Source organism: Urocampus carinirostris, chromosome 1, assembly GCF_059441175.1.
Source record: "Urocampus carinirostris isolate Australia breed hairy pipefish chromosome 1, RoL_Ucar_1.0, whole genome shotgun sequence".
Classification (NCBI taxonomy): Eukaryota; Metazoa; Chordata; class Actinopteri; order Syngnathiformes; family Syngnathidae; genus Urocampus; species Urocampus carinirostris.
The window spans coordinates 24,725,699-24,752,434 of record NC_142349.1 but is presented as its reverse complement, the minus strand read 5'-3'; the positions used below and the strand labels follow the sequence as shown (position 1 = coordinate 24,752,434).

General features: G+C 39.6%; 2 protein-coding genes across 3 annotated transcripts; both read right to left on the bottom strand.

Annotated features, from left to right (window-relative positions):
- Window positions 1-1,120: 1,120 nt before the first annotated feature.
- On the bottom strand, window positions 1,121-9,411 carry LOC148374040 (all-trans-retinol 13,14-reductase-like). 2 transcript variants are annotated; one of them, XM_088331602.1, is made up of 12 exons: window positions 9,263-9,411; window positions 9,063-9,132; window positions 7,739-7,921; window positions 6,657-6,898; window positions 5,686-5,887; window positions 5,079-5,276; window positions 4,880-4,999; window positions 4,351-4,489; window positions 4,098-4,207; window positions 3,829-3,998; window positions 3,516-3,675; window positions 1,121-2,050 (listed from the first exon to the last, which is right to left on the bottom strand). In XM_088331602.1, exons 2-12 carry the CDS (start codon window positions 9,103-9,105, stop codon window positions 1,902-1,904), a joined length of 1,716 nt encoding a protein of 571 aa, XP_088187728.1. In that variant the 5' UTR covers window positions 9,106-9,132; window positions 9,263-9,411; the 3' UTR covers window positions 1,121-1,901. The 2 variants fall into 2 exon arrangements, with proteins under 2 accessions (XP_088187728.1, XP_088187720.1); XM_088331594.1 differs by having other exon boundaries at window positions 9,063-9,355.
- A 3,000-nt stretch (window positions 9,412-12,411) lies between these two features.
- On the bottom strand, window positions 12,412-25,860 carry LOC148374039 (glycylpeptide N-tetradecanoyltransferase 1-like). The gene is made up of 12 exons (XM_088331769.1): window positions 25,710-25,860; window positions 22,684-22,789; window positions 20,764-20,908; window positions 20,561-20,679; window positions 19,319-19,410; window positions 19,102-19,218; window positions 18,858-19,028; window positions 18,543-18,651; window positions 18,291-18,461; window positions 14,239-14,403; window positions 14,002-14,139; window positions 12,412-13,331 (listed from the first exon to the last, which is right to left on the bottom strand). Exons 1-12 carry the CDS (start codon window positions 25,811-25,813, stop codon window positions 13,311-13,313), a joined length of 1,458 nt encoding a protein of 485 aa, XP_088187895.1. The 5' UTR covers window positions 25,814-25,860; the 3' UTR covers window positions 12,412-13,310.
- Between the last annotated feature and the right edge of the window lie 876 nt (window positions 25,861-26,736).

Below are 26,736 nucleotides of genomic sequence, written 5' to 3'. Positions count from 1 at the left end.
GGACACCTAGGACAGGTTGTCAGCCAGTTGCATGTCTCACAGGGACACGCCACCTTTCACATGCCCACTCATTCCAAGGGACAATCAACTTGCAATGCATGTTTTTGGCACGTGGGAGTAAATCAGAGTATCCGGGAAAAAAACAACTCCCAGGAGGACAGTAGCTGGAATTGAATCCGGGACATCTGAACTGTGAGGTGGACATGCTAACCTGTCATCCACCGCGCAGCCTAAGATGGGTTACCTTCTCCGATGATTTAGCTAATTCCAAGTATTGTGCCTTATCTAATTAGCCATTTTACCCCAAAAAATGTCAATAAATGTGATGGAAAAAATATTGAAAATAAGCTTGAGTATTTGCCAATAAATAGCATTTTTTTCTCAGCAGTACACTATGACAAAGATTAGTGAGACACTGTGTAGGTCTTAAGAGGTTCTTGGCTGTAAATAATATTTCACTTGGAGTACTTTAATGAAAACGTTTTAGAAACACTATTAAAAACACTTTCTTGGTAAATGTTTAGGTCCTGCAGAAATTTTCTGCATAAACATACTCCTGAAATGCTTGTATAGCCAATAGCTATATTATATGTACGTGTGAAAATTTACGAACTCATTTGTGTTGTCTCTGAACAGTTAAATGAAAAAATGAGTCAAACTGTCATTTTCTTTCAATTTAAAGGGTTGGGAAAACAGATTAAAAAAAATAACTTACAGTATGAGTTGTCACTCTTTCCACAATTTCAAACTTTGGACAGTTTGCATTTTCTTACTCACTATCTTATGCAACAGTAAATAGTAAAGAATAGAGACTTAAACAGCAGTTTACTGATAAGAAAGTCTATTCTCCAGTGTACCAAAGCACAGCGTGGCATATGAAGGAAGCACCTTTGAACACAATTCAGTTTATCATATCAACAGAGATTTTGAGCGGGTTTTTGCATGGCTTGCTAATGAAATGAGTGTGTGTGGAAAGGAAAACCTAAAAGATGCAGCCCTGTGTCCCACTCGGGATTCATTTTGACACAAGTGGTGTCACTCGTATAAGTAGTTAAAGCCACAGCCTTCATTCACACAATCGATAACATATAATACTCAAAAATGCAAATGATTTTCATCCTTTTTCTTTTAGTATTGTTAAGTTTATTTGCAGAGCCCTTTCAACAAAAGTCTCCATAAGTCAAAAGAGCAGAGTTGAGCATATCAGGCACATTTCTATTTCAAAATACAGTAATCACTTCTATAACATGGTTCATCTTTCACGGTCTTGCTGATTCACAGATTTTCATCATGCAATGTGATTTGTTTTGATTGGTTAAAACGGTCCTAAGAGAGTAAGTATTGGTAAAAAATGAACAAAGACATGTTTAAAAATAAACTGTAGAGCACTTTGATTTGGTAAATGAATACTAAAACCTGTAAATTATTGTAAAAAGAATAAAGGTTTGAACTTAACAGATTTCGCGTATCGCAGGTTCGTTTTGAAACCTAACACCAGTGTCTGAAATAACAACTTGTGAAAAATGGGGCAGGCAACTTTATGGCTGGGCAGGCAACTTTTCAGAGTTGTCTGCTTTGGTGTCCGTTAACTTTTTGTCACAAGTTTCAGACACTGCTAACACCCATGTTAATCGAGGGGTCACTGTGTTGTGACATATTGTTCCTGCGCATGGTGTGAAGTGAACTTTTTCTATATTTGCACCGGACAACCACCTACAGTACTGCATTTTTTTAAAGTCAAAATAAAGTGCTCGTGTAGATATATTCCACCTCATTTTAAAACATGGAGTGTGTGTTGAAGTATTTAAAAATGTAAACTTGAAGGCACTTTTAAGAAACAATCTTAAGGCAGCCTTTGGAAATTGACTCATGAAGTACGAGCTAGCAGCCCTCGAGCCGGTTTACACCCCTTTCAGTTTGCCGTTGAGAAACTTGCTCTTCAGGGCCAACACGATGGAATCCACATGCAAGTTGCGATGGAGGATTGCAGAGCCGCAGGTCATTGCGCCAACTAGGGCGCCCATAAAACCGCCCAGGAACACATCCTGACCTACGACACATATGCGCAAATGTGAATACATAAAATGTGACACTCAATTGATGACATGATGTTTGAACCTTTGGGGCCAAACATTTCCAGAGCAGGCTGGTTGTATATTTGTAATAGCAGTTTTGTATTCAACTAAAAAGATCTACATTTCAAAGTAAATAATTACAGTTTGGGAGAAATAACATTAATATTATTTTGGTCCGCACAAATAACGTTAATTCTTTCACAGTTGAAAGTTTAAAATTCATTCCTTTGCAGTTTTGGGTGGAAGGGAGGGCTCCTAACCTGTCACATAGTTAAACTCAAAATATTGATGTTTCTATCTAGATATTACCATCTACTTGAATCTTGGTACCAAGGAAAGCATTTGAAGTGATTTGAAGAGCTTCATACAGTCAAAAGTATGACTTTGATACCACTTTAATTGATTACATTTAACAAAGTTGCCGATACAGTGTCTGGTTTGGTTTGAGTAAGAAATTGAGCACTTATTTTCATCAAAAGGCAAAAGGGCAAGTAAGCAGGTTTTTTTTTCTCATCATTTGATTTTTTGTGTTGTGAAAGACTTGATGTATTGTCTTTTTCTTGATGAATAAGAAATATATATGATATAAAATAATTTACAAAATATTACGATTTTAATGTTGGCCTTCAGCGCAGTAGACTTTAATGTGTAGCTAATTGTTTTAAAAAAGATTGTATATCTTTTATAAGGGGAATTCACAATGGGACTCCAAAGTCACTGATAGGCTTGTGCTTGATAAAAATGTGAAAAAGTGACTTATTTTATCGATAAATAAACACAATTTATTCATAAGCCTGTATGATTCCAAAAATGGGGATTGTGCTTGCATGTGATGAAATAATTAAAACTTGTTAAAAACATATTTGAAGCTACATGCATCGGAGCTGCTAATTTCCGTCATGATTGTTTTGTCAAATGTTAAATAGTCTGCATTTATTTAGCGCTTTTCAAGTCAATGAAGACCTCCCAAAGCAGTCAAGTCATGTTTATTTGTCTAGCCCTTAATCACAAAGAGTCTCAAAGGGCTGCACAGACCACAGATTATTGCAAACTACAGACTATTATTACACAATCCCCTGATCTAAAACCAACATGAGTGCAAGAAAAAACGCAAAAACCTCAACATGAGGAAAATGAAGAAACCTTGAGAAGGGACCGCACATGTGGTATCCCCCCCTTTCAGGATTACCAGACAGCAAAGGATGTTGCAATAACAATTAATACACAGATATCATCGACAGGAAATGTAGGTCATTCATAAACTACAAAAAGACTAGAAGTGTGTTTAAAGCCTAGATTTAAACAGTCCCACTGAGGTTGCAGATCGAATCTCAGGTGGCAGAGCATTCCACAACATCGGGGCCGGAATGGAAAACGCTCTCGAACCTGCGGTTCTTTTCTTGGGATCCCTAGTTGGGTTGGATTGGTTGACATAGCTACCTGTCAAGTAGAGGTTCTTAAGTGGGGTCTGAGGCCTCATGTTGGCGTTGAGTTCCGGAGTGAAGCGTTCAATACCGTGGTCGGCTCCATAGAACTCTCCTTTGGGGGCACCAATGTAGTGTGTGTTGGTGATAGGCGTGCCGGCCTCAATGTACTCAACCTACACCAGCGTGGAAATAGTGTTTTTATACAGCCATTTTCCAGATGATGTGTGGACCATAAACGAGGGAGGGCATATGTAGACCAACAATCGACATGCCACCAACCAACGACACATTTGACATCATTGCAGACCAATCGATGATAATATTACCATGTCCTTGGAGATTTTAGGGAAAAGTTCCAACACCATTTGAAGCGCCGTCTCGATAAAGGCCTCTTTTAACTCCTTGTAGCCCAATGCCCGGTTAGTCACCTTGTCGTCCTTCCACTCCTCGAACCAGTTGTAATTTGCAGCGCTTACCAGACTCAGTGTGGACTTGCCTACACCGTGTCACACCAAATGAAACTTATTATTGTCAAGATTTACAGTATGCCGCCAACAAAATCGAACCATATGCTGATCCCCCAAATTTAAAGTACCTGGTGACCTCTCCGCCCAGGTAGGATCCTTAGCAGACGGGGAGGCAACAAACAAGATAGGGATGTTTTTGCAGGACTCTTCTCTGTCACCAACGATGTACTCCGTCACTCTGAGCGACAAAAAGACAAAAAAACCAAGACCCTTTTCACTTTTAATGATGAAATTTTACTAAATATGGTATCAAGAAATAGAAATAGATTTGTTCATTTGAAATAGTTCCCATGTGTAAATGATAACAAACATTCAACTTACAATTCATCAATATTGTTCTCTTTAAAGATCCAGTAGTTGTCGGCTTTGAGTCCAAGGTCCTCCTTGGTGCCGTCCAGCCCCACAAAAATGCTGAGGCCACCTGCCCCGTGCTTCATCATGCTCAGTTGCCTCTGAATTGCTACAGTAAAATAATCTGCGTTGAGCTCAAACCCATTTCAAGCCTTATCTGTTGGAAATCGAATGGTTCATATGGATTCTCAAGAGCCGTAAAGCACATGAAATCCCATTGTTGAAGGATGGAGAGAAAGTGCAAGCAGCAGGTAGTTTGAAGTTAGATTAGGAAAGATCATTTTTCAATTTGAACCACCCCAAACCCACGGGCAGTATTTAAGTGTCTGTGATGTCACTCCAAACATAGGTCTAAACTAATAAGTGCCAGAGCACATAAGCTAACACTACTGCCACGAATACAAAGGTTTTCTAGCCCAGCAGTGCAAGTAGACATGGTCATTTAAAATATATATATATCTTGCAATAAACAAATAACCCATTCTTTGAAAATTCCTACCTGGCATGGTCTGTAGCTCTTTGGGTAGCAACTGCTGGTAGGTGTTGAAAATACCTGCATTTGAGATGACAATAGGAGCATGGATATGTACCTCCTCCTGCCCCTTCATCACACTCACACCTAGTGGAGCCAAACCAGAGACCGTTAAAACAAGTCAACAGTGACGACATTACAATTTGGCCACAGCGAGACTACGCACCACACGCTTCACGAGCATCATTGAACAGGATTCGATTTACCGGCGCTCGCACCAGGACAGCACCTCCGGCCTTTTCGATGATGGGGATCATGTGGTAGGCGATCTCACTGGCGCCCCCCTTTGGATACCAGGCCCCATTTAGGTAATGAGTGACCAGCAGGCTGTGCATGGCGAAGCTGGCATCTTTTGGCATATTACCTCAGAGTACAAAAAAAATCAAAGACACAGACAGGGTTATTTGTTGTTCTCTTAGCATTGGCATCAATGTCAAAATTGTAGCTCAGACTGGTAAATGAAGCATAGCATAGACTAGACTAAACTAGAATAGAATCAAATCGAATCGAAGAGAAAAGAGAAGATTCCTTTCTTTCTTCCTTTTTAAAAGCCTCAGCAATGCCAAATAAGCTAACTTTATGGCTAAGATGAAAATCTTTACACTTTGAGTGAAGCTCAGGTCTTTAAGTGTCCCTTCACAAACTTTGTGAATGATGATCACTTTTGTTCCAAAGTGTGCAATTTGAGTAACAAATGTATTAGCCCGCAACTAAAATAGTTTTCTTCATTTTTCAAGCTTCTTTCTGCAACGTTAGCCAAAATTTAAACTTACCATAGGTACCGAAGATGTAGGAGAACACAGCCCGGAGGTCCTTGTTCTCAGTCAGCCTGTTGACAATTTCTGTAAGGCTGTGGGGTGCCATTTTGAAGAAGGATGACAGATATCCGACCAGACCGCTGCGGATGAGCACCTCGACCAGGAACGTAGGAAACTGCTTCAGCACAGTCATGACCCAGATTCCTTGGCCTGTTTGCTGCAAGTACGACATACATTCACAATGGCCACCTCTGGAGAAACAAGTGGTGCGCGTAAGTACAAGTATTCTTGTCTCAAATTAGGGGGTTTGCCTGAAGTAGTTGTGAATGTACAGATGTTAATACATTGTACCTAGAGGTAAGATCGAGTCTAGGAAATCCAGCCACAGACCTGCGAGAATTAAAGCCCAACCCAGCCCAAGCACGTCAAATTAACTTGATTTGCAGGCCAGAGACCGAAGAAAACCCAAAATGTCCTATTTTATTTGTGAAAACAAACTAAAGCCTGTCTTTTGTAACAAAATCTAAGACTATATAAACATGTATATATTTTTTATTTCTGTGTCTTGACCAGCAATTTTCCATTGATGAAAGATTTTCTTAAGAGTTGACGCGAGCATTTCAAGGCCGTCAGTCATTTTGAGATTTTAAACATTTTGCCATAAACCTTTAGGAATCCAGGATGGAACCTTAAGAGTGAGAGAGAGGCTGCGACACAAAAGATCAATGGCGGGGGATTTTAGGCCTGACCCGGGCCAAAATTTGGGCCGTGTCGGGCTTGGACTCAGGCTCTGATTGCATTAATCCATTAAACAGCCAACACAAAGCAAGTGTTACTACAACGAATGGCACAGTCATAAAAAATACTGACAAATTAATACATAGAAAAGAAAAGAACAAAAATTGGTAATGGGTCCCAGCATTGCAGAAACTTAACTTGAGTGTCATGCCAGGAAATGTAGTCCAGCCAGACGTTTTTTTCCTCACCTTGACCAGTCTCATGTACTCATCGATAGCCATCTCCTCGCCGGGAAAACACTTCTTCAACTCTTCAGGGAATCGTCTGCTACCGCTATAGATTGGATAGCGTCGACGATTTTCTGGGGGCCCGATCACAACGTGGTCAAACGGGTTCTCCAGCGGCTCCCACTGCAGCTGACCATTGGTCATTTGGTCCAACATGCAGCGGAACGGCCTGTGCTCCAGCAGCTCGCCAACATAGTGGATTCCTATGGTACGAAAACAATTTACTTTAATTTTATTGTTGTCAATTTTGTTGTTGTTGCACGGCAAAGTCAATGTTTTGAATTTACATTTTGTTGTGTTTGTTCGGAGTTAATTGAATTTAAAGTTGCTTAGTGTAAAAAAAAAAAATTCCTGGAGAGTGAAGAAAATGAATTCTATTATAATTTTAATAGAGGGCGGCATGGCATATGAGTGGTTAGCGCGTCCGGGGCACAGTTCTGAGGTAGTGGGTTCAAATCCAGCTACTAGCCTTCCTGTGTGGCGTTTGCATGTTCTCTCCGTGATTGCGTGGGCTTTCTTCGGGCGTGTTTTTTTTTCCCTCAAACATTACAAAAACCTGCATGTCAGGCTAATTGGCAGATTCTAAATGTCCCTGGGTGTGAATGAGCGAGTGAATGGTTGTCTGTCTTTGTGTGCTCTGTGAAAGCCAAAAAAGCCAGTTCTCCAAAGAGAGACGGGATTCCCAACACTACAACAGAGGCGTATGCATTTCGATTATGCGTGGCCGCCCGGTCCTACGGCTCTAATTTTTTCCTCCTTCTACCTTTGCACTGACAACATCTGGGCTGGTGACCGAGCCTGACAGTGTTTTTTTTAAAACCGCTTTCGTATATCCATTGTTTCAAATAAATGGAAGCTAGCAAAACAATGACGTTCTCTCACAGATTGATTCATGTTTTTTTCATAACGTGCGGTAACTTGCATGGCAACAATGACGTAGTTGCTTGAAACCCCTCCTCTGTGAATGAGTTGCAGCATCCGCCTACTCTACTCAAATATATATGGAAAAAAAAAAAAATAAACAATTCAAATGTTTTTCTTACCGACGTCAAACTCAAAACCCTTCTCCGTGAAGGTGTGGCAGCATCCGCCTGCCCGGTCATGCTGCTCCAGAACAAGTACTTTTTTTCCAACTTTAGCCAGCAGCACAGCCAGGCCCAGGCCACCGATTCCACTCCCGATGATGACAGCATCCAAGTTCTCTGGAATTCTACTGGCCAGGAAGCCTAAAGACAATGCTAAGTGATAAACAACTACATCACAAACTGTAGTGCTGTTTGCATTTTATGTAAGGTGTTATAGTAAGAAGCGTTTCTGGGGTACCACAAATTTTGGTAAATCCTCCCATGTTTAGAAAAACGACTGCTGGTGAAATGGGGGAAAGGCAGGGTAAATGATTCATGAAATAATCTTTTATTGAAGTTCTCCAAACTGTTTTTTTTTTTTGTCAAATGAGCCGTTAATATAGCTGTATTTTATTTGCAAATCTATTATGTCTCTGTTCTCACTTTGTATATCTGTTATGTGAGAGTACAGCATAGGTTAGTGGTGGAAATGTTTGGGTATCCCACAATTTAAATTATGATTTTGATTATGACACGATAATATAATTATTTTTAAATATTATATTCCACCCTGTATGATATAAACATTTGTAGTTTTCTGTCTCTGTGTGCCCTGCAACTGGCTGGCAACCAGTTCAGGGTGTCCCCTGCCCACTGCCCGAGGAGAGCTGGGATGAACGCGACCCTACTGAGGATAAGCAGTGTACGGGAGTCGGATTTAGGCACAACACCGGGAAACGAGAACGGTGCGCCGTGCTAGGGTCGTCGGCCGAGGGGGATTCCTGCAAAAAGTAGTGACGCCCCTTCAAAAAAAAAAAAATACCGTTACAGACCGCGAAGCTCTGAATCCGCGAACATCGAACCGCGAAGTAGCGAGGTCTCACTGTACTCGTTTAAAGACCTTACTTCTAACCATTTTATTTTCAATGCTATTCGACAGATTTTAATGATCAAAATGTTGACTTTTACGAATCGATTCAGAAAATTTCACGTCAAAACTGCGATGCACCCAAGAATAGGAAATTTTCACCACCCCCTTTCTGAATCTTTTTGCTTTTACTTTTGTTTTTACTTCTTTTGTCATTTATGTTTACATATATATGACATTAAGTGTCATAATTCTAATACACAGTTTGTTGTATTGGGTGCAGGTTTAAAAATTAGGAAGGGTGGTGCAACTCTCAGGGCGCAAAGGTAGATCGAACGGTCTCTTCATGTAAGAAACTGTGACAGAAGAAGATACTATTAATGAAGGGTTCCTTGGTGTTTTTATAAGAAGCGTAAACAGCAATGGCAGGCTTACCTTGCTTCAACACCTTATTCTTTTCTTTGCTGCTGTGGACCATCGGTTTCAGGGGTTCTCGGGTGTCCGTCTTAAAGGGATTGTTTTCGGACCAAGGGAAGATATATTTAAAAGCAAAGATAAGAAATGTTAAGCCAATAATAGCCACAGTGAGCCACATTGCTTGACTTCTCCCTAATCTGCCTGATTGAGACGCTCACCAGTGAAGAAAAGGCTGTACTTGGAGTGATCTCATCAGATTTGAAAGTGAAAGCTGAAGTCTGTACAGTTTATTGGAATGACCAAGTAAAATCCACCAATCAGTATCATTCTGGAAATTCCTTTTCCTTGAGTGAAAGCAAAAAAGCAGACTGAGAGTATGAGCTGCCACTAACCTGCTTGTCAGGTTCTAGAAAGTCACTGTGTAACGTCAGACTGACATATGCTGTGGTATTCAAAAGAAAACGTTCCATTAACACAGGTAATGGAGCTAACCATGCCTCACAATGTATCAAAGTTCCACAGGAAATTTAGCTCCATCTCCAAATATCCTACAGGCATAACCACACATACATGCTATCAGTCAACGGCTTTGCAGGAGAGTCTGGTGCAAGACTTTGAGGTCAGGGGTTCAATCCTGTCCGAGCTATAGCAAAGACTACAAAAATGGTTCGAATTGCTATTGTGTCGACACGCCATACTGGATGGGTCCAACAGACACGGTTTGGTGTTATTGTGGGTCTACACTAGGGGTCAGGAACCTTTTTGACTCAGGGAGCCATAAAAGCAAATTATTTATTTTTGAAAGCGCCACACCATATATTTTGAGACAAAATTCAACAAAACCACGCTCCAGACAAAAGCTCATTTTCATCACATTTTGATGTGTGACATTTGATAAGATTGATGAAATAGCAATGCCAGAACCTGTGTACCTATAAACAAATATACCACTTAAAATTTTAAATCTCTCGCAGTCAATAGTGTTAAGGCTCATTTTGACCGTCATTTTTGTCCTAAATAATGGCTGCATACCAAGGTGTAAGCAAAGTTATTTTTTTAACAATGTCACAAAATTCAGCTAACGAGGATACCAACGTATTTACCTTCAGTGGAGACCGAACTGTGCAAAGTAGTGCGTGCGTCCTGTGTATAACTCCACCCAGCCCTACCGCTCACCCAAATAGATTTAGGCAGACATGGGACCAAGTCACACATGTGCAAGTCTCAAGTAAGTCTCAAGTCTTCACCTTCAAGTCCCAAGTAAGTCCCAAGTATTTTTTTCTTGGGCAAGTCAAGTCACAAGTCAAGTCCCGAGTCTTAGATTGCCAAGTCCAAGTCAAGTCACAAGTCATAAAAACAGCGACTCGAGTCGACTCGAGTCCAAGTCACTAAGTCTCAAGTCCCCATGTCTGGATTTAGGTGCTATGGTAAGAGCTTCTGGGTGTTTAAAACATGCTATGTAGCTTTACATCATGACGTGTCTCAACAATCAATATAGATTGTTTAATGAGCTTCCATATAAACGATTATTTAGCGATTGACAGCCAAAACAGGCTCCGTTGGTGACACCTGGACTATAAACTGAGGGTAAAGTTACGTCCTTAGTGTACTGGACTAAACCCCAACTGTCAAAAGACAAGTTTCAGCCAATCTGCTCTCATGACAATATTATATCTATCAGTGCATTTTATTTCAGTGTGAGGGTGGACAATTTGCTAAAATTTATTGAATAACACTAATGCCAGTTTCCCTTATCAACAAAAATACCAATTAACTCCTCATGCAACTACTTAAAATCGTTGACGCTCTTTTTGACCTTAATGTTTTTCATAAATAATGCCTCCAAAACAAAGTGTGAGGAGTCAAAATACTTCAAATGAGGATACTGACGTATTTACCTTCGGTGCAGGCTGAAGTGCACTGTGTGCATAGCTAGAACCACCCCCACCGCTCATCCAATCAAATTCCTATTTGTGCTTGGCTAGCGTTTCTGGTGGTTTACAATTTTTCTGTGGGTTTTTATCATAAAGTGTCTAAACAGTGAACCTAGATTGTTTAATAAGTTTCCATATAAAAGGACTCTTTAGCGACGTACAGCTAAAACGGGGTCTGTTAGTGTGACACCAGGACTATTAACTGTAGTCAGGAGTTTGCGATTTATATACTGAACCAATAATTCTAAAAGGGCTAAGTCAGCTATGCATGTACAGTTGACTGGACTAAGCGCTTGGTCGGATTGAAACGCTATGGAGGAAATTTTGATGGGTATATAATCTATCTCGGAGCCATATGCTCTCATGAAAAAAGCCATACATGGTTCGCAAGACAAAGGATTTCTGAGCTCTGGTTTAAAGTGTTTTTTGTCTCCCCACATTCGTTACATCTCAGGGCGAGAGAAGAAATTATCAACCAAGAGGCGACAAACATGATTATCGAGGCTTAGTAGAGCAGACTTAATACCCAAATATCTGTGTGTTACAATCTGGTCTGAACATGTCATAAAAGGTAGGTGATCAGGAACACAGTCATTTAAAAACAAAAAAATAGGGTAACTTGGTCGTATTTCTTGTAAAATGTCCGATCAGGCTAGACATGATTTTCCTGTCAAGTGCCAGCCATAACATTAGCATCACTTGGTCTCTTCCTGGGGCTGGCTACCAACTATTTGTACTTTTCTCCTATTCTCTCCAAAAACAAGAACACCTACGTAACCGGCAGACCGTTTCTGTAAATAGCTCAAAGGTGATGGGTCATTGTGATTTTACAGGACATTTAATTTCTAACTGGCATAAGGCTTTAGTGGTTGACAGAGCCTATAATAACGTCTAATAATTACAATCTGATAATAACATGGTCACAACCTACTGTGGTCATACAATACAATTTTAAAAAACATGTATCAAACTGTTCGCGTTTTGTGCCAAACACCAACAACAGCTTGAAAATGCTAGTTACCCTGCTATATCTTTAAAGGTTAAGGGCATTGTTTGAGGTGTCCTTAAAAAGTTAAAGCAGAATATTTTTTCTTTTAAGTATGTATTAACAATGCTCAATTGAGTTTAAAGAGCAATTGTAGTTCTTTTCCCACCGCACCTATATCCTTTTAGCATCGCTGTACCAGGACGGGCAACACATCAGTTTTTGTTAGTGTATCATAAAAATTGTTATGGTGAGAAAAGTCCTGCTTCAAATACCGTCACAAACCCAAAAAGTAGTTTATTCGAGCATCTAAGATATGCATGTTTCGGAGGAGATAGCTGAAAGAGGGTGCAATCATTACTTTAACCCAGGAGATGGTGGCAGAAAGTAACAAAGTTTCAAGATTCAGGACAGCATCTTTTAAGAGGGGGAAGAATAACAAGAGAAATTGATAGTAGCATTTATTTCTTTTCTTCAAAGTGGAAAAAAAAACCCACACAGACAACTTTTTGTTGTCACTCTTGCAGCATTCATGATTGAACTGCATGATGAGAGTGCATTATCCACTAGAGTTTTCTATTGTTGCAAGTTTGCCGTCATTATCATAATACCTCGTGGGAAAATGGAACGCTTGAGCAAATAAAAGTTTTTTTCTTTAACAGCATGTTTATTGATAACAGGTGTCAAAGTCTGCTGCAGACAATCACAGCACGGTGTACAGACCATGCCAGTTGTTTTTTTTAATCTTTGTACATTTGGATTCTTTTAGAATGACGGCACTTTAAGTAAATTAGGGATGATCATGAGGGAATGAGGAAAAAGCCCTTGCTAGTATCATAAGTTTACTACCACAAAATCATGAGCCTTTCCGTTTAAAACAATCTTTAAAATTTGTTATCTACCCCATGTTTTATTTCAATTCCATGGGAAAAAAAATACAAAATTAAAACAGTAGTGGTGCGCGTGGGGGCATAAATTAGCAGATTTGTTTTTGATTATTAACTTTTTTTTTTATTGTTAATGGGACAGTCTTCCTGGCAGAGTTTGTTTTTAGTTACAATCACCCGCAGACCTCAAACATTGGCTTCAGTGTAACCGCAACAGTTTTAAGGTTCATGTGAAATCAGAGGGTCAATTCCCCGCTGCCTGGCAAGGGTAGTGCAGCTCAAAAACAGTTAAAAAAAAGTACTAAAAAAAAAAAAAAAGAAGAAGAAAAAAAAGGGCGGCAAGTTTCCTCTCTCCAAAGAGTCTACAAGCCCATCAGTCAGCTGACCGGTGCGATGGTGTAGGCGCATTGATATTGTAACACTTGATGCTATTGATGTTGGGCAGGGTAGCTTGCGGGTGTCACTGCAGGACCAGGCCAACCTGCGGAAAAACAAAAAACATTATTTGGATAGCAAGATCTGCAATGGTTTAAACCATGGTTCCCAAACTTTTGCAGGCTGGCGCCCCCTTGGCTCCCCAGCATGTTCATCAGTGCAAGAAAGGTATTCAAGTATTAATTCAAACCCACCATTCCTGCTAACTTATTAACACTACTGCTACAACTAATTATTACTCTTATTAAAACATTTCACTCATTAACTTGCATAAATAAAAAGTGTTACCTCTAATCGATAATGCAGTTTTGGGGTTGGGCACTTATACTCCAGCAGCTCCCGTGTTATTTTCGATTGTTCTCGATTGTTCTCAGCTCAGGGATGCTGCTGGAAATGTGAATTTCCCTTCGGGGATGAACAAAGTATCTATCTATCTATCTATCTATCTATTAGACATTTTTAGCTGGAGTCACAGCATTGGTTATTTCTTTGTGCTTTTGCGAACCTTTTTCGTACGGCGTGAAGGGCGCAAATGAAATGCCGCTTTGATGGAGGTTTGTTTACCTCTCAGTCCACTTGTAGATGCACCTTCTTTGTCTTTTACTTGTAATTCTTTTTACATGCCGTGATAATTTTTAAGGTGCTGGTACAAACAACTTGTGTTTCCTCTGGACCTAGTGACTACGCGAAAACAAATTCTGCAACGGGCAATTTACCTTTTCGGAGCCCATACTGGGACATTTCCAATTGTAAAGATAATACTGTAGATTGCCATCGCCAATGCCGAACTTAAGCTTCTCCAAAAAAGTCTTGTTTTCCATGAGGTCCAGTGCGTTAAAGACGTCAAACCCTTTCTGCATAGCAAAAAACAATAACAAATGTATTTTTAGCTCACTTTGATGAAAACTGACAGCATAAACAGTATACACAATACATCTTTACATATTACACACCGATTTAGCCAGGATGAGGGCGTCAGACATGAGGTCCAGCAGTGGGGTGGAGGTGTGAACGTTGTAAAAGGAGTATGCAGCTTTGAGGGTGCGATGCACTGGGTGATTCATGATGGTGGACGGCAGCGTATAGAAACTCAGGAAATCTGTCACTTTGCCTTCATTCTGTCAAGAAAAAAAAAAGTTGTGAAAAGTTATTCTACTACTTAATTCATCTTTCATTACTCTTCTGGGATGAACCTTTAAATTTAACATACTGCGGGATAACCCGGAATAAAGAAACCTGGACTTTCTCCAGATGCGTTGTCAAAATTGTAGCCACAATTTCAAAAATGCTCATAATTTAACCCCCTTAACAGACTTTTGAGAAGCAAAGTCGTGTCTTTAATATGTCACCAGTCACTTAAATTTCATGCCACGTATCATTGGTAACCATAAACTCTTGGGTTTAAGATATGCTGAGCATTTCAAAAGTACTTATCACAGACACACCACCATCAGTCTGAAACAAGATACCCGAAAACTACAAAGCTGGGAAGGCTCACCAAAAAGTCCCCTGGTAGTCAGCTTGCAAACAGGAACTTGTTACTTCGAGGACAGTTCAGTGAATACAACAGTGTAAATTTTTTACTCTGTCGACATTATTAAATATTATATTAAATTATTTATTATTTATTTAATATAATTTAATAATGGCAACAGATTAAAAAAGAAAATCCACCTAAAATAATTTCTGCATCGTTGGACGTTCCTTGTTGCAATACACCTGTTTTAGCACATAATTGTAGAGCAGGGGTCGGGAACCTATGGCTCGCGAGCCATATATTGCTCTGTCTATGAGTACCTGTGGCTCAGAGACAAATTTGAGCCATTAATCCTGTTCAGACACGCAAAGACAAACCAAAGATGAATTACAAAGCAGTACTTCGCAGAACATATAGGGCACCTTTTTCACTACAATTTACAGTCAAGGTGTCACAAAAAAATAAATAAAAAAAAAACACCACAACCTCGTTTTGGCTGTACAATGGTAAAGAATCCTTTATATAAAAGCTCACTATATAATATTTGTTCAGTGTTCAGATACCTTGTGATGAAATCCACAGAACAAACTGTAAATACGCCAAAACACCGGAAGAGAACTTAAAGTTATTTGATTGGGTGAGTGGGAGGGATGGGTGGAGCTATGCAAAAAGTGCAAGCACTCCCTCCCATTTCTCGCCCTACGCCGACTGCGCCAAAGGTAAACGCATCAGGCTCCCTGTTTGCAGAATGTTGTGACGTTTTTACAAAATAACTGCTTGCATCTGCTTTTGAAACCAATATGTATGAAAAAAAGGGTCAAAATGAGTTTAACCGATCTTGAATAATTGCAAGAAAGAGACAAGTTTAAAGTGGTACGTTTGTTGATTTTGGGACACGGGCTCTGGCATTATTCTCTTTTCATAATTTTTGTCAAATCATCAAAAATAAATGTGCTGAAGAATAAGCTTTTGTCTTGGGCGCGGGTTTAGCAATTGAGTAAATTTGTCTCATAATATATGGTGTGGCTCTTTCCCAAAATAAAATTAATATATTTTGCTTTTATGGCTCTTTGAGTCAAAAAGGTTCCGACCCCTGTTCTAGAGTATAACACACCATTCATAAGAAAAGAAAGAGAGGTCAAAACATTTAAAACTTTTTCAAACTGTCTAAAAAATTGGCCAAAGTAAAACATGTCTCCAAATGGCCACTTTTGGAAACCCCTACACCCACCGTTAGAAAAATGCGTTAAATACAATGTTTAGTTTATCAGATTGTGATCAAATTTGACAAGGTACCGGGTAAAGCTTCAAGCTATTGTCTGTTTTCCAGCTAAGATGCCCATGCTACACTCATCTGCAGGCATTTGATTGCATAAAAGAATTCGGGCGAGAATAAATTGGCCCGGTGCTTAACATCAGCAAGCACTCGTTCGGACTGAATTGTTTTTCCTTCAATGTATTCTAGCAATCGATTAAGTTTTCAATGGAGTTTGTCGTGGAAACGATCAAACCACATTTTTCCTTTTTGTCAATCTCGTAAGTGGCAAAAATACCTCCGAAGAATGAAGAGATGGGGGCCTCTCCTCTCTACAACTCTTTCAGCATGCTTTGAGTGAGTACGCTTGGTGTTATTCTTCTCTTTATCACTCATTTTCACCATCTTGTAGTACTTTCGCTTCCCTTGTGTGAGCCGCTATTCCTGTGAACTGATTGGCAGGTCCTTGACACCTTCTTCGTCTCCTGAATGCAAGTCTGGAACTTGCGTTTTCATAGCATTAGCGCCCAAATTTTTCTTTGGTGGTCAGGTAGTAATTAGAGTCTAAATGATCAACTTTTATCAAACATTTTTATTATTTATCGAGGCAAAAACCATATAACAATATATATTGTTATGGTTTTATTGCCCAGGCCTACATGTGACCATTAAAGGTAGCGATTACAAAGACGAGCGCCAGGAAACCAATCCTGTGGCGAACAGTGCTAGAGAGTAACACAGACGTGGGAGTGATCTTTAGCAGTTGCCGTGGAACTAGGTCAAATTGCATTCGCTTGTCATCGTTCCTTGATGATTATAGGAAACTTCAGTGACCTGACATTAACGCAGATGATACAGAAAGAAGAGTAGCGTTTTTGATGGATAACTTCCACTGCAGTTCAATTCAGATGTACAAATTGATTACTTCATATATGGGTGAAAAAAGTTGAAATACCGTGAATATGTTGTAAATAATTAATAAAGTACTGTTGTTTTTTGCTCCGCTTATGAATTATATCAGGGGTCGGGAACGTATGGCCCACAAGCCAGGTGGTTCTCTTTTCATGAGTATATATGGCTTAGAGATAAAATGAGGGCCATTTCCTGTATCAATTCAACTTTACTATATGCAAAGCCGAAGCAACACAATATGTGCCCTGTTTGATCCAAAATACACAGGGCAGAATCCCAACTTCAGTTAACAGTTATGGTTTGACAACATTAGATTCTGTATCGGCTGTACTTCTCTATGGAATCGTTTATATAGAAGCTTATAAAAACTACGCTTCATGAGAGAGCAAACTAATACCCGAAAATGCCAGGCAAGCACCAAGAGAAATTTGATTCGGGTTAGTGGCGCATATAGTTCATTCCTCTTTGCCTGCATCTATACATCGATTACAAGCTTACAACTGCGACCCAGTCACATAGTTGGAGGTAGATATATCGGTGTACTTCTCATTTGCAGTATTTTGTGACATTTTTTATAAAAGGACTATGCTCGCACCTTGTTTTGGAACCATTTCCCACCTCGATTCTTACTATTCATTAGGTGGCCAAACACCTTAATTCCAAACACTGAAACATAAACCCAGAGCAGGGAGGCAATGAGTACCAAGGGTGTAAGTCTTGGTTATGACTCCGCTAAGGCTCGAACTTGTGACCTCCCAGTCTCGGGGCGGGCACTAAACCCTAAGGTCACTGGTTTGAAAGCAGTATTTATGATAAGAATTCTGGTCAAATTGAGACTTAACGATCTTAAGTAACAGCAGGGGAAGACGAATTTAAAGTGGTTTATTTGTTGATATGGCACAAGCTCGGGCATTATTATTAGTTCATAGATTTGTTCAAATTATATGCCACAGTGAAATAAGATGCGCTGAAGAATAAGCTTTTGTTTGGAGAGTTGGATAGGTGGATTTGTTGAATTTGGTCTAAAATACATGGGATGGCTTTCGAAAAAAGAATCAGTCTAAATATATTGCTTTCATGGCTTTATGAGTCAAAAAGGTTCCCGACCCCTGTATTACATCAATAGTTTTGACAAGAACATTTCTCATCCAAAAGCGTGTCATAATTGTTTCGTGTGTTTTGGAAAAGAGCAGCAAATCGTTTACCGCGGAGGACAAAGACCAAACCCTATTTAAAGTCAGTGTTTTAAATGTGGCAGCTTGTAGTCCAGAATTTACTGTAATTATGGTATTATCAATAGTAATGTTATATTACTGGCAACAAGTGATTTCATTAATATACAATTTACTGAGTGCCTTTACCTCCACAAGGTAGGTGTCGATGATATTTTCTCGGGGCAGCAACCAATGGGAAACTTCTTCCTGATTCATGACGGGTACCAGGTTAAACTGGCTCAAGTACTCGCGCAAAAGGCGGCACACGGCAGGCACATCCTTCTTGGTCATCAGACGCAGACCAGAAGTCTTGGGAGCCTGCAGAAAGAGCGACAGAGTCCATGTTGGATACAGCGCGTGCAATTTAAGAACCTGTTGACTGAGTCCATGCAAACAGACCTCAGGCAAGCGAAACAGCTTCATGGTACGCTGCATCGTCATGTTCCTGCTCAAGTGTGAGAACTTCACCTCGATTAGTTTGCGGGAGTTCAATGAGCGATGCCAGTACCTGAAGAAACAAAAACCCTCTCCCTGAGAACCGGAAGACTACCAGAAGAGTCGTGATATTAAATGCAATTTCAATATCTCACTATAGAGTTTGCAGTTTTGTAGCTATTAAAATGTGTAGTGACAACTTAAATGTTATTTTCTGAACTAAAAAAAATGATTAAAGGATGTGTATTTGACACCAAACACAGACTTCATGCACCTCACCTGCAGGTGCCCACAGGTTTAGGAAGGACCACTCCGGCTGTGTAAACTGCTTGGAAGATGCCCTGTAGGTTGACGCGTCTGGTTATCTCTCGGATCAGGACAGGGGCCACTCTCTTGGCTCGGAGCTTCTTGTGGACGCACAGAAAGTTGATCTCCACCATTTTCTTTTCACTAAAATTGCAAATATGAAGACACCGGTATCTCCTTTGTCTCTGTATTGTCCTGCAGTTACACAGCAGCGTACATGTCGTAGATGCGGATAGTAGCGGGGATGGCACTGATAAAGCCCACCAGTTTTTGGTTGGAGTTGACCCTCACCCCACAGTGCCACTGAGGCAGCCAGCCAGGGGGGCGCAAAGCCCTGTGGAAAGGAGAAAACAATACCTCCGATTCAATAATTTTAGAAGAGAAACAATGACATGTAAAAATTAAGAACCAAAAAATGGTGTGAAACTACTCACCATATAAGAAAATAAGGGGAGTAGTCAAAACGAAACATGTTGTCATCGTCTTCAACGTAGTTCTCATTGAGAAGAGTGTAAAGCTCATTGAGCTAAATTAGAGAAAAAAAAGGAAAAATTGTCAGAATTTGCGCATTTTTTTATTTTGGAAAATATGTCATCCATTTTTTGCTGAAAGTGTCTATATTGAAAAAGACCTCAATTTTTTTCCCGAGAGGCCATTTGAAGATTCAAACCAGTGAATTGGATGCCAAAAGCCTGCAGAAACGACCTATTTTCATACAAATGAGTTGATAACCTATTTGAAGAGCACTGAAATTACTATGCTTTATGGCAACACCCCCTTTTTTCTTTTTTTCCCCCTAAAATGACCTTAGTAATACAATAAAACAGTACTGTAAAGTGGATCAACAGTTATTGTAAAACTGAATGCTTAATATTTTTAAACAAACAAAAGACCAAAACCATTGAAACTTTAAGTGGAATCTGCAAATTGTTGAAAACTGTACCAATAAGTTTGACACCACATATACAGGTAATTCCGAAAAAACATCATTGCACTGTGATTAGTGCAAATTGGTTACCGGTATTTTGAGCTTTAATTTATTTTGGATCATGAGTACAAATTTCAATACTAAAGTATTCATTTGTACATTATGCGTTTTTTTTTACATTGAAAAAAATAATTCAAAGTTTGGGTGCACATAGTATACAAAGTTTCACAGTAGTATACCATCTTATTTGTGCAATTATTGATCAGTCCAAAAATATCGCCGACCGCTATCGCAAAACATGCAACCGGAATAAAACCCAGGTTGCGGCAGTGAACGCCAAGACCTAACCACTAGAACACCAGTGATATGATCACATATGAAAAGGCATTAGATTTTATCTCATTGTCACACTATTTTCATTCATGGTACCAGAGACGAATGCTAGAGAACATAAAGTCGTCCTGAAATATTACATAAATGCAAAACTCTTTGGTGTATGAATCGGACTTTAAAGGGCATGGGATACATCATACATTTTTTGATGGTATTGTGTTCATTGTTTACGTTGTCAACAATTGTGGTTGCACGTAAGCAAAAACGTTTGTCACAATGCTTGATTTGAGCTGATGAAAAGTGAAACAAATTTTAAATCTGATTTTTATTCAAAATTAGGGGCGCAGGTGCTACACAAGTAAGTGTTAAACACAAATAAGGTAATTGTTTTAATCCACTATGGCCTAAGTCTTACCACAGCAGGATTGCCCAAGTCCAGGGTGTCCCAACAGAAGCCTTGTGGAAGGCTGTAGGGCTCCTCACGGATTTGGTCTTTGTCAGGCTCAATAGAGCCATGCGACGTCACAGTCTCGCCTGGAGTCAAAATATAGAAAGGTGGTTAATTCAAGTGCTTGGGAACAATCTGCTTCTTCAATGGTTGGGACAGTGTTGTTATACCTAGTTTGGGGACAGGCTGGGTGTCCCAAAACTGGTAACTCCTCCGGGTGGCCTTCTTCATGGTCTTGGCGGGACCTTGGCCAACTGAAAAGAGCTCAATGGCCTTCTGGATCTCCTGGAGCTGGTCAGCGGGCAACGAATTCCCCTGATGAACAGAAAACATTAAAAAGGGGGAAGTGTTTGGAGCACCCATGACTAAGAAAAATCTTTACCATAATAAGAAAATCAGTGGGCACTACAATAGTCCCTTATATAATAAAAGGTTAATGTAATGATGGCATTTCTTTTGGTAGTCATTCACAATGTGTTTATAAGGTGTATTGACGTGTGCGGGTTTATTTTTCGTGAGGGATTATGGATAAAAAAGTTCTTTATTTTCCCACATTATTGTAGCGTAGTGCATTTCCAGGACATTTATACTGATTTCTACTACACCATTATTCTTTAAAGTTTTTAAAATAGTGAAAAAATCCTAAAACTGTGCACTCAAAGACTAGGCACACAGTGCCTTGTGAAAGTATTGGGCTCCAAAAGTTTCAAAGCCAAAGATAGAAAATAAAAACATATATATTTCTAATCAAGTGGGACCAAATTACTAAGTGGAACAAAATGTATTGGATATTTTGAAACAAATGAAAAATGCTAAGCAAGGTGTGCATAGTTTGGAGAATTTAAAAGACAGAAATTATTGTCCAATCTTCTTTACAAAACAGCTCAAGATCAGTGAGTTGGGATGGATGGATGGATGTTTGTGAACAGCTATCTTCAGCTGGACCCAAACATTCCCAAATGAATTCTAGTCTGGACTTAGACTTGGCCATTCTAATAACGATATGTTTGTCTGTGAAGCATCCCACTGTAGATTTGGCTTTATAAATTAGATCATTGTCCCGTTGGTACATAAATCTCTGTCCCAGTCTCGGGTTTATTGCTAACAGTTATTTTTTTTTCCTTCCCAGTAAAGTCCTGAACTTGGCTACATTCATCTTCCCGACAATTTCACCCTTCTTCGCTGTTCCTGCTGAAAAAAAAGAAGGCCCAAATGTTTTAAACTTTGGGGAATCCCTTTAAAATCTCAGGCAACATAACTCCTAAGATCAATGGGACACACAAACTCCTCCACCACGGTAAGTTAGCAGATCATGTAATTTTTGTCCTAAATAATTGTTTCAATACATGGTGCGAGGAAAGTTCTTTAGTAAAAATGTCAAAAAAGAATACAGCAAACAAATATACCAACGTATTAACCTTCGGTCCAGACGGCGCTTGGCAAGGAGAAGGAGTGCACACGCCCTGCATATAGCTCCGCCCATTCATACCACTTACCCAATCAAGTTATTCTAGGTGCTTTGCCAGAGCGTCTTGGTGATTTAAGTTTGTTATGTAGCTTTTCATCATTAAATGTCTCAACAATGAAATTAGATAATTTAATGTGCTTACATGTAAAGGATTATTTTGCGGTTTAAAGCCAAATGGGGTCTGTTGGTCTGACACCTTGACTATAAGCTGTAGTAACAATTGATGCCTAGATATTCATAGATTCCCGACCCCTGCTATAAAAGAGCTTTAGTATACAGTAGAGTGATTTTTTTTTCACTGGAGCCAAGTATGGTTTGTCAGGGCAATGAAAGTCAAGCCCTTGAAAGCTGCCATCTTGCATGTTTTAGATTTTTTTCCCTTCTCCAAAACACCTGATGTTAGTGATAAAACTCATTAGCGGCCTTCCACAACACTTGCAGATGACCCCATCATTAAATGAAGTGTTGTGAAGGAGGGGCCTAACTGTAGAGTAAAAAAAAAGCCCACAAATACTAACATGATGAGCCTCCATACCATCTCAAAATCAGCTGCAAGGGGAAAAGTATATACTGAAAGTTTTGTGATGTAGCAAATTCAAAGTCAAAGCGTAAATGTTCATGCCTTAGAGGGATCCTGAGATGTTTCTGTGGAGGCACCACTCTTTTTCTTCTTCTTCTGCTTCCTTCTTTTCTTCTTGGCACCACTGTCATCCCCCAGACCCCTGTCACTGCCACACACAAAAATACACAAAGGTTGTGGCAAGTATCTATATTTAAAATGAAGAAAGAATATAATTTATATACGATTTTCTAAAAGGTAAACAGATATTGGGTAAGTGGATATCATGTTTCATAACATCAAGAAAACTCACTATCTGACCTCACAACCACAGAACCTTCACCACTGCCACACACACCTCCTCGCTCCATCATGTCTCTACTCATCCCACTTCTTGTGACCAACATTGCATACTTACACAGGATAATCTCATTGTCCGAAGGCTGCAGCGCACAGATGGTGTGCCACAGAACCTTTGGAGCAAAGGGGGAACGACCAAGCATATGTACATATATGCATAAACACAAGGGAAGCGGGACAAAGAATTTGAAACCAAACAGCTTGTGTGGATTGTGTTGTTCTAGGGGTTTCCTCACAGCTACAAAAGGTTCTTTGTGCTCCACTCAGCAACAAAAAGAGGGATGGTTGTAAACTGCGCGGCATCAACATATGATTCCCTGTAGTGTACTTTCAATGAGAGTTTGGATATTTTTTTTATAACTTTTTATTTCTCACACACCCTTTGACAGAGGGTTGATTCATCCATCATACAACAACACAAACAAAAAATATATACAATTGACATACCCCTAAATAACAAAGGAAACAACAACAAAAAAATGTTAATAAAAGAAATAAAATAAAAAGTGAGGTGTTTAGACATCAAGTAAAAATTGTGTGATAAGCTTCCATCTTTTCTCGAATTGATCAAATTTCAGTTGAAGTCTTGCAGTGATTTTTTTCATAATGTACATTTGCTTTAATTTTTCTCTCCATTGTCTAATGTCAGGAGGTTGTGGTTTCAGCCAGGAAGCTGTGATCATTTTCTTTGCTACCAGAAGCATAACCCTTAGTACATATTTATGTTGAACAGTCAATTATTCTTCTGGCAAAATTCCTAATACGTAGGTCACTGGGTCATACTGAAACTCCCAACCAATAATTAATTTTATTTCTGTCTGAATACTTCTCCAGAAATGTAATACTACAGGACAATTCCAGAAAATATGTGTGAAGTCTCCGACCCTCCCACAGTTACGCCAACATAGATTTGAGGTATTTTTATATTTTGAAGTGATAGGGGAATCACATTTTTACTTTCCATTCAAACTCCCTCCATGTCGGACTGCTGGTTATTGTGTGTCGCTCTTTCAAAGTTTTTTCTTATTCGTCGTCTTTTATCACTACATTAGCTTCTTGTTCCCATTTTTCCTTAACAACCATCTCGTCATTACTGAGATCCATTTGCAGAGCTTTATATAATTTTGAGATAACCCCCTTTATTAATTGTCCTTTTGAGTATGATATTAATAATGCCTCAACTTTAGTTGGCTCCTTACATATTTTCCTCCATTCATCATGTTTCTGGAGGTAATAGCTTAGTTGCAAAAATTGGTAAAAATCATTTCTAGGTAGGTCAAATTCTTGTTGGAGTTGTTCAAAAGATTTCAATGCCTCTCCTTCGAACATTTGGGTAATCAACATCAATCCTTTTTTGTGCCCATTTTTCAAATCCTACATCCATAATCAGGTTTAAAGTCTGGGTTTTTCGCAATTTTTGTAGCCATATTCACAGACCTTGATATTTTTAATTTTTTTGTATAGTTGACCATGTTTTAATAGTCCCCTTAATCCATTCATTCTGGATTTTCAACTTCTTCCATATCACTACTGATATGAATGGTAAGGATTCCACAGGCACATTTGGACAAGACTGCTGCTCCATGTTAACACTTTAAATGTGGATGCCGGGATCAGAATAGGAAGAAATTGAAACAGAAATAATAGTCTTGGTGATATGTTCTCTCTAATTGTTTCCACTCTTCCGATGAGGCTTAAGGGCAAAATTTCCCATCTTTCTAAATCCTTCTTTATTTCTTTCATCAACTTTCCATAATTTGCATCAAACAGCTGTGTGGGTTGTGGTGTAATAATCACTCTCAAATATTTAACCCTTTATTTGACCATTTGAAAGGGTTTGGATATTTTAAAAGTATCAAACTTTGTGAGACTATCTTGTTAAAATATGCTCAAAAACATCATAGCATGGAGCCGTGGAGGTTGACAGGTATGTGTTCCCTCGCAGACAAAAGAGTATTACACCTATGTCAGCTTAACAGCAATATGGTCAACAGCGGTGCATCAGCGCGAAATCTATTCCTTGCTTGAATCGTTGAAGCAAAAAACTTGAGGCTTCACGCATATTTTAAGTTTGGGACCAGGGATTGCGTGAAATAGAAGTCCGTGTAGTAAGTTAGTTTTGTTTTTCTTTAAGACTGCAACGCCTTTCTAAGCGCCCAAAGGTTTCTAATGAATTCCGCCCACTTTTATCAATGCAGACCAATCACATCGCATAACTATGACGAAAACACCATTCCCAGCCATTGGCCCAAGTAGGCGGGACATCGTTCTCCATCGGTAGCTTCAGAAGCTAATGAGCAAAACGTCAACTGGGGATCAGTGCAGACATATACATTTGATCAAACACATTAAACAAGCACGTCAAATTGAGTTTTGAACTTGACAGTGACCAAATTGCATCGATGCAAGGGATTAGCATAAGCTGTGATTGTTAAATGTTTACATTTTATTTAAAAGCGCACTTTACACTTCCAGCTAACATGCAACTCCTGGATCAGGGCGCTATGATAACGCCCACTTTTATTGCCCCGACCAATCGAATTCCAGACCACTCAAGGAAAAGTACAGCCCAGCCAATAGAGTGCAGGCCAGAGGGCGGGACAATTATCCTCTACCCTTTTCTCCCCCCAACAAGCTCACTGTAGCCAGCGTGCGCTCGCCATTAACTTTATTTCATTACTGCGTGACTATTTCCCAACAGTGGTGCAACAACCGGCAAGTGCTCTTACCCATCGTCGGTGTGGTGCTCATCGTTTTCACAGTCGCTGCAGTGTCCGTGGTCCTCCATGTCTTCTTTCCCCGGCAGCGGTGCTGTCTCATTCTCATCCGCCATTTTCAACCAGGAAGTGAGAGGAGAGCGCGTGTCCTCGAGTTCTTTAAACGTCCCTCGATATTATTGGTCTAGGGCTGACTACGTCAGGCTGTCCTGTTTTAGTTTGGAGCTAAAACATTTATTTTTTTTAGCATGGAAACTTTGTACTAAAAATTAACAGGAATTATTTTTTTAACATTTGTGTTCCATCCTTGACGTCCACTTAGGTTTTTTCTTATGTCTAGGATTTATTTTGACTTAAAACTACGGTAAAATCAGTGCAGTACAGTAGTTAGCACATTCGAGACCGGGTGGAAACATATGTTGGCATGGAGGGACGAGCGCCATCATGCTGTATTTGCCCAAAACACACCCTAGGAAATAGTGCCTCTACGACCCAAGTGGTCAACAGATCCAACAAACCAACATACGATGAAGTGCGGGTCATCGAGTATGTGTATCAGACAAATTATGTATAATAGCTGGTAATGATAATTGATTTTGTCGTAAAGCGACGTTGCGTATTATTTTACCACTAGATGTCGCTCTCGGCTATATTGCAGGGATCCCCGACGTGATGCCCCCTTTTGACAACTGAAGTGCCCACGGAAATGTTCTGAAAATACATGGCAAGTGCTGGGTAATTACTGAGAAATATTTGCTAATTTAAGTATCCTTTTTCTTATTTTAAAACCTATTGAACTTTTTGTTCTAATCCAGGGGTTTGCCACCGTGGTGCCCCCAGGTAGGCCCCTAAGGATAGCTGAGTAGCCCTTGGACTGGTTCTGAAAATAGCTTACCAGTTATGAGTCACTGTGATTTTCTAGTAAAATGTTTTCTTTTTAGTTGTCGAATGAATCTATTTAACTTTACTTCCAATACTAAACCTGGTAATAACACAGTAATAACATGATAGGTTGTTATTTTAGAAATGCATTTCAAAC

Coding starts and splice junctions, on each gene's coding strand:
- LOC148374040 (XM_088331594.1), bottom strand. CDS start 9,222: ATGTGGCTCACTGTGGCTATTATTGGCTTAACATTTCTTATCTTTGCT. Junction 5,000..5,078: donor TGATGCTCGTGAAGCGTGTG/GTGCGTAGTCTC, acceptor TGGCTCCACTAG/GTGTGAGTGTGATGAAGGGG. Junction 4,208..4,350: donor GAGAACAATATTGATGAATT/GTAAGTTGAATG, acceptor TTTGTCGCTCAG/AGTGACGGAGTACATCGTTG.
- LOC148374039 (XM_088331769.1), bottom strand. CDS start 25,813: ATGGCGGATGAGAATGAGACAGCACCGCTGCCGGGGAAAGAAGACATG. Junction 20,909..22,683: donor CATCTCAGGATCCCTCTAAG/GCATGAACATTT, acceptor TCTGTTCATCAG/GGGAATTCGTTGCCCGCTGA. Junction 19,411..20,560: donor ACTTGGGCAATCCTGCTGTG/GTAAGACTTAGG, acceptor TCTCTAATTTAG/CTCAATGAGCTTTACACTCT.